Source organism: Alexandromys fortis, unplaced genomic scaffold (genome assembly GCF_014885135.2).
Source record: "Alexandromys fortis isolate MF-2015 unplaced genomic scaffold, M_Fortis_MF-2015_v1.1 scaffold_195, whole genome shotgun sequence".
In the NCBI taxonomy this organism is placed as follows: Eukaryota; Metazoa; Chordata; class Mammalia; order Rodentia; family Cricetidae; genus Alexandromys; species Alexandromys fortis.
In genome coordinates this window covers 1,594,956-1,605,575 of record NW_026068105.1, presented here as the reverse complement: position 1 = coordinate 1,605,575, position 10,620 = coordinate 1,594,956, and the positions used below count along the sequence as shown (strand labels likewise).

General features: G+C 47.8%; 1 protein-coding gene across 1 annotated transcript in view; it reads left to right on the top strand.

Annotated features, from left to right (window-relative positions):
- Positions 1-9,989, top strand: part of Col4a6 (collagen type IV alpha 6 chain) — a 298,496-nt gene extending 288,507 nt beyond the window's left edge. The window contains exons 38-45 of the mRNA XM_050124047.1: positions 940-1,056; positions 1,398-1,559; positions 1,708-1,806; positions 3,626-3,772; positions 5,005-5,121; positions 6,419-6,610; positions 7,310-7,596; positions 8,320-9,989. Of these exons, the coding sequence (XP_049980004.1) occupies positions 940-1,056; positions 1,398-1,559; positions 1,708-1,806; positions 3,626-3,772; positions 5,005-5,121; positions 6,419-6,610; positions 7,310-7,596; positions 8,320-8,580 (1,382 nt within the window). The 3' untranslated portion in view covers positions 8,581-9,989. The remainder of the gene's footprint in view (positions 1-939; positions 1,057-1,397; positions 1,560-1,707; positions 1,807-3,625; positions 3,773-5,004; positions 5,122-6,418; positions 6,611-7,309; positions 7,597-8,319) is intronic.
- Positions 9,990-10,620: the final 631 nt, after the last annotated feature.

Below are 10,620 nucleotides of genomic sequence, written 5' to 3'. Positions count from 1 at the left end.
TTTTTTTTTTTTTTTGGTTTTTTTTTGTTTTGTTTTGTTTTTCGAGACAGGGTTTCTCTGTAGCTTTGGAGCCTGTCCTGGAACTAGCTTTTGTAGACCAGGCTGGCCTCAAACTCACAGAGATCCTCCTGCCTCTGCCTCCCCCCCCCCCCGAAGTTCTGGGATTAAAGGCTGTGCCACCACTGCCTGGCTGAGCAGAGTATTTTGTAAATGCTCTATTACATAACTATTCACTTTGACCAAAGGGGAACAGATACCTGTTACAGAGACGTATGTTCAGCGGGCTTCTAAGCGGTCATTCCACTACTATGACACCTATAAAAGATTTTTTTTTGTTTTTGTTTTTTGGGTTTTTGGGGGCTTTTTGTTTTGGTTTGGTTTTTTGTTTGTTTGTTTTGGGGATTTTTTTTTTTTTGGTTCGTTTGCCTAGAAGTGCCAGGAGATAGCCCAGAAACCAAGGATACACAGACAAGGGGATCCATAGTACTCTTGCTGCCTCCGTTCCGGATGGTCTGGGTTGGGTCATACAGTAGCCATAACTCTTTGGCAGCATCAGACAGCTGTTGGGAAAATTTGTTCGATGGACTGGTGTGTTTAATAACAACACTTGGGAAACGTAAAATCCAGCTGCTTGGCCATGCCTTCTTTTGTTTATGATTTGGAGAAAAAGAAGCCTAAAATACTTCCATCACCAGTGAAATCGGGGAGCTAGAAATTTCCGCAGCTCTGTTCAGATAAAATGAAGCTCCAGCTGGAAAGGAAGAGCCGTTCTTATTTACGGCTGTCTGCTCGCTGGAAACGTCGGCTGAAGAGAGAAGAGCCCTCTGCTGGTGTCCGCTGCTCTTGCAGCTACTTTAATAGCTTCCATTTTCTGAGTTCCCCCTTCCCTCTCCTGAACATGGGAAGCCCACCAAGCCCCATTTTATTTATTCTTTGTAGGTTTCCCAGGTCTCCAAGGTCCTGCTGGTCCCCCTGGAGCCCCAGGCATCTCCTTGCCCTCAGTCATAGCAGGACAGCCTGGTGACCCCGGGCGGCCAGGCCTAGATGGAGAACGAGGTAAAAACAAGTAGCCCTAAATGGAACTGGCCACCTGACTTGGATGTTTGCATATATGCTTTATATTATGCAGCCCTTTCCCTGATGCTGAGCATGCGTGGATCTGCTAGGCCGCAACTTATTCCCTTCCTCCAAGATCTGAGGGACTAGAACTGGCTGCATTTTGCTGAAGTGTTTCAGAAAGCCAGGGCGTGGGGACTCCATAGATAGAAAACAAAAACAAAAAAAAAACAAAAAACAAAAAACCTCAACTAGGAATGGGCTTTGGCTACCTAAGCACCTAGGCTTTCAACAGCTTCCCATCTTCCTACACTTCATTTCTTTTCCAATCTTATCCCTAGGCCGCCCAGGCCTTCCAGGACCTCCAGGTCCCCCTGGCCCATCCTCAGACCAAGGTGACACTGGAGAGGCTGGCTTCCCTGGAATTCCAGGCCTTCAAGGGCTCAAGGGAAAACAAGGACTTCCAGGTTTCTCTGGCCTCTCTGGAGACCTAGGGCTGAAAGGTAGGTCTGTTCCCCCCACTGTAAGACCCATCAATCACCACTGCATAGTACGGTGGTCCCCAAGTACAACCCGTGGAAGGGTTTTTTTGCTCTGGTCTCCCTCATCACCAGGTCAACACCTGACCTCTTTTCCTTTGGCCCTTGCCAGGCATGAAAGGAGAGCCTGGCCTCATGGGGACTCCTGGCAAGGTTGGGCCACCAGGAGACCCAGGATTTCCTGGGATGAAGGGGAAGGCAGGGCCAAGAGGTGAGTCTAGGCCAAGCCCGAGCTGTGGAGGGAAGGGGTGAGGCATGAGGCTGAGGTCCTTTTAGAGGCCAAGCTGTCCAGCCACACCACAAAAGCAAATGGGGATCATGTTCCCCAACCCAAGAGGGAGTTTCTCTACTTTGGAGATGCCTCTGTCCCCAACTGCTCCTAGGACTGAAGGGCCTTATTGCTTAGCTGCCATGGGTTCTGCCACTGTCCCCCCCCCCGCCCCGGAGTACTTCTGCATGGCTTCTAGACCCCTACCCTCATTTTCACAGTTCAGAAAAGCAACCTTCTCTCTGTCCTCAATCCTACCTAGGCATTCAGCCCATCAGAAGTCCCTGAGGGCTAGATCCCCTAACGATGCCTTATACCTGCTCCCTTTACACCAGCGCTGCAGCTACCTGGAGGTCCAAGCCATCAGCATTTCTCATGTAGCACGCCTCCTCCCAACAACAATCATTTTCTCACATACAGTTGCCAATAAAAAAACAAATCGTTCTATTCACGGCATTAAAAATGAACTAACTATAACCCATAAAATCATGTGTGGCAATTCCCTTCATGCTGGACTGTCCCCTTTATTGTTCATTGGCCTCTCCACGATTCTCCCAGTGACCTTCTTGTTGCCCCCTTCTCTCCTTCCTACTAGTTCCCTTCTCCCTCATTAGTCCCCTCCTCTGTTCATGTCATGTGTATGGATGGATGTCTCTCCGTATCTCACATAGCATGGTGCTCTCCAGTTGTATCCGTTTGTTTGTATATGGCACACTTCTCCTTTCGTTATGACTGAAGAACATTCCTTCATGTGTATGTGCCGTATTTCCTTCGTCCATCCATCTGGTAGTGGATGCTTAGACTGGTCCCAAACCTTGCCTATTGTGAACACTACAGGGAGAAACCTCGATGTGCAGGTATCTCAGTGGTGTGCTGCCTTGGGAGTCCTGTGGGTATATTACTGGGAACGGTGCAGCTGGATCATAGGGCACTTCTAGTTCTAGTTCTTTGAGGAGCTCCAATATTGATCTCCATGGTGCCCGCACTAGTTTACATTCACATCAATACTGTACATGTTTCCTGATACTCTCTTGCCCTTTGCTTCTTAAATGTCTAGCTCCTTCTGATACTTCTGATGTTTCAACAGTTTCAGCTTAACAGTCTCTGGTTATGAGCATCCGTTGGCGACTCTAAAGAAAACCCCTCTACCCATACCACCCCATGTTCCCTCCCATTGTATCTGCACTATTTACTTCCTTCACAGTCCTTCTTAAAATTTGCATGATGGGGTTAATAGTATTGACCAAATTGTACATTGTTCGTCTTCATCACCGAGCCACAATCTGTCCCTCACTGCTCTAATCTCATACCTCCCAGGACCTTGGCAGATAGTCAACGCCTAAGAAATACCCGCTTAATAAATCAGTAAACAAGTTATTCTACTTGTAAAGTAACTGACTTGGGTGGGGCTCTTAGGCTGGGATGCCAACTGCACCTTTGGGTTGGATACATCTCTACAGCATCTTTGGTGCTGCATTATGACCAGTGTATAAGTTAGTAACTGTTCTATTCCTGAGCCAAGTCTCAGTCTACTATATTTGTAGCAGACATTTCCTAAGTGCCTTCCACCTAGTAGATTCCATACTGAGCTATGGGGAGTCAACCTGGGTATGACTTGCTCCCTACCTTGCCCACAGGGACCCACCAAGCCACTAAGAAGGGTCATCAAGGGTTATGTGGTCTGTCCTGGAGGCAGACAGAGGGAGGAACATCCGTGCCCTCCCTCCCAGCCTGACACCGCTATTTCCCCACCTGCCTTCAGGCTTTCCAGGCCCCCAGGGTGTGCCAGGACACACACCAATTTCTGAAGCTATTCAGGCTCCTCCAGGACTTTTGGGTCTTCCAGGCATTGACGGTATCCCTGGCCTCGCAGGAGACCCTGGGCCTCAAGGCTCTGTGGGTCCACAAGGTAAGAATGACACTAGAAAAGGGGGACTCCTGGGGAGCTGAAAAGCCTTACCTTACTAGACCTGGATGGAGGTGGTTGGTCCTTGGACTTCCTACAGGGCAGGGAACCCTGATTGCTTTTTGGGCTGACGAGGGAGGGGGACTTGATTGGGGGAGGGGGAGGGAAATGGGAGGCGGCAGTGGGGAAGAGACAGAAATCTTTAATAAATAAATATATTAAAAAAATAAAAATATTCTTTTCCTTACAAAAAAGAAGCTGAAGATACTGTGGCTTGACCTAATTCCGTTTTCTTTTTAAGATTTATTTATTCAATGTGTACAGTATTCTTCCTGCATATATACCTGCAGGCCAGAAGAGGGCATCAGATGTCATTACAGATGGTTGTGAGCCACCATGTGGTTGCTGGGAATTGAACTCAGGACCTCTGGAAGAACAGCCAGTGCTCTTAACCTCTGAGCCATCTCTCTAGGCCCTGGCCCAGTTATGAGAAGGCACCTTCATCAAGCTTTCTCTTGCTACTTCACAAGACTCACACTCCATGCCAGGGAAGGGAAAACCCAAAAGGCCAATGGGGCAGTGTTTATACTGGTCTTTGAAAAGTTCCTGCACCCTGATAAGCTTCTCTGCTGATGCAGCAATCCAAATCAGACCAAATCAAATGGAATTAGAAAAAGCCCAGGTTTAATGGACAAAATGCTCATGGATAATTTTCCAGCCTCTCAGAGAGGAGCCAGGGAAGAGAGATTGAAAAACTACAGTCTGTTTTTTGAGGGGCACTTTAAATACCTCGTGGAAGTGGTCTTGAGCATCTCTGGGGGAGGGGTCATCATTTGGTGAGCTTTCTGAGATGTGGCAGGGTTTGGGGAGAAAGGGGGAGGGTGTTTGGGGTGGAACTTCCATCAGAACATTCCAGACTCTTTGGGTATATGGATGCCAGGGACTGAGGCGAAGTTTCCAGTAGAACAGTCTTCAGAGAACATGGGAGTCTCTCCCCTGGATAGCTTGCCATCTCTAATGTTCTGTTTGGAGATAGAGATGTGTTGAGTGACAAAGGAGAGCACACAATAGTGGAGAAAGCACAGGGCTGGGGACAGGAGACCTGGCTTCTAAGTCCTAGGTTTGCTCCAACGGGGGTAAGTTATCTCCCTCTCTTAGACTTCACATGAGTCTTAGGAGACTCTAGACTTTTCACATTGAGCCTCCCCCGCCTTGTGCATTTTTCTCTCCTACAGGTTCTAAAGGTCTACCTGGCATTCCTGGCAAGGATGGACCCAGTGGGCTTCCAGGCTCACCTGGAATCCTAGGTGATCCTGGTCTCCCTGGACTACAAGGACCTCCGGGATTTGAAGGTCAGGTGAACAAAACTTGGAGACCTAGTCAATCTTGTGGCGAATTTGCCATTGTGAGGGGGCTCGCAGGCTGAGTTCTTGTCTACCTTGATGTTCTATTGCTGTGCAGAGATGCCATGACCAAGGCAACGGTTACAAAAGAAAGCATTTAACTGGGGGCTTGCTTACTGTTTCAGAGAGTTAGTTCATTATAGTCATGGACTGAGCATGGTAGCGGGAGGGTAAGAACTGGAGCAGCAGCTGAGAGCTATACCCTGATCTGAGAGAGAGAGAGAGAGAGAGAGAGAGAGAGAGAGAGAGAGAGAGAGAAACCCTTACTTAGCTGGGTTTAAGCTTTTGAAACTCACCCTCAGAGATAGACTTTCTGCAACCAGGCCACACCTCCTTATCTTCCTCAAATAGTACCACTCCCTGGTGACTAGGCAGTCAACTGTATAAGCCTATGGGGGCCATTTTTTATTCGGAGCACCGCATTGCTCTTCTACCCTGCACAGTGCACAGCCTCCAGTCTCTGAAAGGAAGTCCTGCAGCACTCAGGAAGGCAACAAACTCTTGCAAATCTTCGTCAAATCCTTGCCTGGGTTCTCCAGCTTTGTTATGGACCAGTGTCTTGCTGCATAGCCCTGTTTGCCCTCAAACTCATTATGTAACCCAGGCTTGCTTCAAACTCCTGATCTTCCTGGCTTTGCTTTTCATGTCTTTTTGTCTTCCTCTGACATGGATGGAGAGGTAGATCAAGTAGTACTGTTGGAGATGAGTTCTGTCTGCCCATTGCTTTACTACTTATCTTTTCTACCAAGGACAAACGATTTGTTGTCCTTGGTAGAGAATACTTCCGAGGCTCAGTAGCAAAACATTGCAGTTCATGGCCAAGAGAGGGGAATGAAGCTTTATCCTTCTAAAGCTAATGTTATTTATGATGCTTCTGATTCGGCAGCTAGTTATTTCCTGGGAGAGACTTCAAGGCTATGCAGGAGAAGGTTTCCACAAGACTCACTCTTAGAATCCAAGGCCAAGTGGCTAGAAAGGGACAATGGTGTACTCTTTAAAAATGGGAACTGTGTATCTGGACACACGTGAATTGGTGTCCTAGCTTGCTGATCTTGTACCTATGGCAGCTCAGGGCTCAGTTTCCCCATCTGAAGAGTAGGCTGATAATAGTGCCAACTTCTGGGAACACCAGGATCATGTGGCTCGGTACATATATATGATGTGCCTTATACAATGTTTAGGACCAAGAGTGGCTAGAGTCACTGTCATCTGTGCCATACTTACTTGTATGTTCTTTTCTTCTCAGGTGCTCCAGGGCAGCAGGGTCCCTTTGGGAGGCCTGGAATGCCAGGGCACAGTGTGCAAGTGGGCTACACACTGGTCAAACACAGTCAGTCAGAACAGGTGCCGCTATGCCCCATCGGGATGAGCAGGCTGTGGGTGGGTTACAGCTTACTGTTCGTGGAGGGGCAGGAGAAAGCCCATAACCAGGACCTGGGTAAGTACTGGCTCTGACATACAGTCCTTGTTACCTGTCCCTGCAAGAACTGAGAACTGACCTCTTATGTTTCTCAGCCCTTTAGACCCGTGGTTGTGAAGTCAGCCACAAGCACCAACTCTGGGGTCAAAAGGAATTTGACTCAAAGTCCTACCATTTCAAAGCTACATACCCTAGCTAAATTATCCAACCTCTCCAAGCTTTTATCCTCCCTTAATGGGGCTGAACTATTTCTAGTACGTGTCACATAGAGTGGTGTAAGGAATTCATGAATCAAATAATGTAAAATGTATTTAAGCCCCCATTAAGTATCAGTGATTAGTTATAACAATAGTAGCGTGCCCCACAGAGCAGCGGTGATTAGGTGATTACTCCGGGATTAATTGCATTAGCAGCAGGTGGGCTAACTCTTAAATGTGAATTCCATCTATTAAATATTGGTTTGACAAAGCAGATTAATTAGGGAGTGATTATTCACTTTATCAAGAGATTCTCGTCATTATTCAACTCCCCTGGTATATTTATGAAATGATTTGATCCTCAGGCTCCAGTACAGACCGGAGTCACCCGACTGTAGGAGAGAGCTGTCGTGCTCTGGGAAAGCATTTAGGTGGAAAGTCACATCGTCAGCTACTCAGGCCTTGTGCCCCTGCCCTTTGGCCACCACTTAGCCGATCCTTGCCCATCTTCTCTTCCCAGGGTTTGCTGGCTCCTGCCTGCCCCGATTCAGCACCATGCCGTTCATCTATTGCAACATCAATGAAGTGTGCCACTATGCCAGACGCAATGATAAGTCCTACTGGCTCTCCACGACTGCCCCCATTCCCATGATGCCTGTGGGTCAGAGCCAGATTCCCCAGTACATCAGCCGCTGCTCTGTTTGTGAGGCACCCTCGCAAGCCATTGCTGTGCACAGCCAAGACATCACCATCCCACAGTGCCCTTTGGGCTGGCGCAGCCTCTGGATCGGTTACTCCTTCCTCATGGTAAGGCCTTGAACCATTCTGTCCCCAAGTAAAGACAGGTAGATGGTGGGAGAGAAGCGCTCAGGGCAGGCTTTCCCATGGATCTCAGGCTCCAGGGACACTTAGAATTCAACATAAAGAGAGATGAAGATGGAAATTCCAACCCCTTGTGGTTGTGGGGGAAGGAGAGCAATTTGAACCTGCTGTTCTGGACTGGGAATATGGATGAGTCGCAAGCCAAGGCCTTACTCTGTGTGTTCTTCCATTTTGTCACTATCAAAGGAAGAATATAACACATTAGAATCTGCACTTGTCACTAAGCCAAAGTTTGATTCTAGAACCAACCTGCACATTAAATAAATAACTATAATTTAATAAAAATTGTCAAATTACACATATCTGTGGAACACAGGAGTCAAGGAAGGCAAATCTCACATAGCTGGGAAGCCTGTGTGATAGGAACAGATAGGAAAACACTGGGTGAAAGGTGATCACTGGCCACGCAGCATGGTTAGGAGGGTACAAAGGAGCCAGGAGCGGGCGGCTCATCCCACAGCTCCCTCAGGGGGGATGGCCAGTACCTGCTCCCAAAGCCCAGGTTCAACATGCCGCCTAGAAGCTGAGTGATTTCAGGGTCCAGACTTCTGAGATGCAGCACATATGCAGACCTTTAAGAACAGGACGCGGGGATCGTCCACTCTGAGTTCTGGCACCGCCCCCATGGTCCCCTCCCTTCTGTTTCAGCACACGGCTGCCGGGGCTGAGGGCGGAGGCCAGTCCCTTGTCTCCCCTGGTTCCTGCCTTGAGGACTTCAGAGCCACTCCTTTCATTGAGTGCAGCGGTGCCCGTGGCACCTGCCACTACTTTGCCAACAAGTACAGTTTCTGGCTAACCGCAGTGGAGGAGAGACGGCAGTTCCGGGAAGAGCCTGTTTCGGAAACACTGAAAACCGGGCAGCTCCACACCAGGGTGAGCCGCTGCCAGGTGTGCATGAAACACCTGTAGGATGTTGTCCGTCATACGGCCCCTGCCCTCCCTACCCCCTCACAACAGTCACCTCACAAATCTGGGCTGCCTGAGAAAGGAAGGCCTGAACCCATTTGCCTGTCAAGTTGTACATCAGAGCCTCATTTGGACTGGACTACTGGACACTGGGCATCCCAACCCTCCGGCCCAACAGATGAGCCCACTGTGCTAGGATTTGCAGCTCTATGTTCATCAATCTGGTGCTAATGTTCCATTTGGACATGTGTGTGATTATCCATGGTTACCTCAGAAAGATGTGCTGGACCACCATTTTCAAAGACTGCTAGAGTTCCCACTGCCTTGACCAGGAAGCTCTTTATCACAGCTAAGTTATTTCTTTATGATGAGATGTCACCACACATTATTTGACTTAAACTAGAGCTCAGGCTTTCCACCCTAAAAGTATGGCTCTGGCTGAACATTACGGACAGCTCGGGTCTGCCTAGGGCTAGCCCTGCCTACTTAAGGCAGCCTGCTGTATCTAGGCAGGTAGTAGGATTGAGATGAGGAGCCAGCCTATAGCCAGAACTGAGCTGTGATTCCTTCTAGAGTTTGTTAATTCCATGCCCCACCCATCTTGACTAGGAAAAGCTGAAATACCAGTATTTGGTCCTAGACAAACCACTGTCTCCTGACTGGATCTCTCCACAGCCAAAGAGATGGACAACTTGGTCTGGTCCAAAGTAGAACAAAGGATGCAGTAAACGTGACCAAGTTCTCAGGAAATGAAAACCACTTCTCTTTCTTTTTGGCTTAGGGCAGAGGGATGAATAGATATGGAACTGTCAGTTTTGCTTTTAACGCCAGGAACAAAAAGGTAAATCTCATGTCCCCATTTCTCAGAAATCCCTGATTGCTCCAAATGCCACCCAGATCTATGCAGGGTGGCAAACTGAGGCTGCAGTGAGTTGGCTCCTTGCATTCTGAGGCTGTTCAAGACTTTCCAATGAAAATGGCCGGCCATCCAACTACTCTTTCACAGGTAGCCTTTTAAACTATTTGCAATTTTTTCCCCCAAAATCTCATAAAAATCCAGCACACACCACTGTTAGCAGACCCAAGGCACAGTCTGAGTTAGTTGCTCATGAGGTATACTTTGCCCATACTATCTGCTGTTTGAAGCGATCTATTTTAATTATCAGTTGCCTAGAAGACACTCAGTTCCGTGGACACGAAGCACTCCCTTCCGGGTGATTGCACTTCTTTGGGTACTATATAAACTGTGCCCACACAAGCAAAGCATAACCATATAATCTGAGCTGTTGCCATTCTCACCTCCTACATAAGTAAAGGATGGTGTTAGCTTTGTACACAGCAAATAAAATTAATGAAATGTGAATGCTTGACTTGGAGACTCTTTTAAAATCTACTCTCACTCAACTTTATAACCAAACATCCAAACAGGGAAAATTGGAAAATGATTAAGTCAAAGGGCAGAAAGTTTCCCCCTGGTTAACAGGCCCACAACATACTTTACAATAAGCATACACATGCTTCTATCTTTATCACATGCTAGAGTTCAAGAAGGGACTTTCTATTCTTCAGTGGCCTCAGGATCATTTACAGATAAATTAAAAGTAGGGAAATACTGAAGTCCAAGAAATGAAATCTTGCTGCGCGGTGGTGGCACACGTCTTTAATCCCAGCACTCGGGAGGCAGAGGTAGGCGGATCTCTGTGAGCTTGAGGCCAGCCTGGTCTACAGAGCTAGTTCCGGGACAGCCAGGGCTTCTACACAGAAAAAGCCTGGCTCTAAAAAAAGCAAGGAAAAAATAAATAATGAAAACGAAACGAAATCTTGTGACTGGAGAGACTGCTCAGCAGCGAAGAGTACCTACTACACAATCTGAGGACTGGAGACGGGATCACAACACCCACATAAAAAAGCCAGGAGTTCTGTGTGTGTCTGAAGCCCAGCTTCAAGAGAAGTAGAGACAGGAAGGTGACTGGACCTTACTGTCATCCATCCTAGCCAAGAAAATGTGAGCTTCAGGTCAGGGAGAGATCCTCTCTGAAAAGA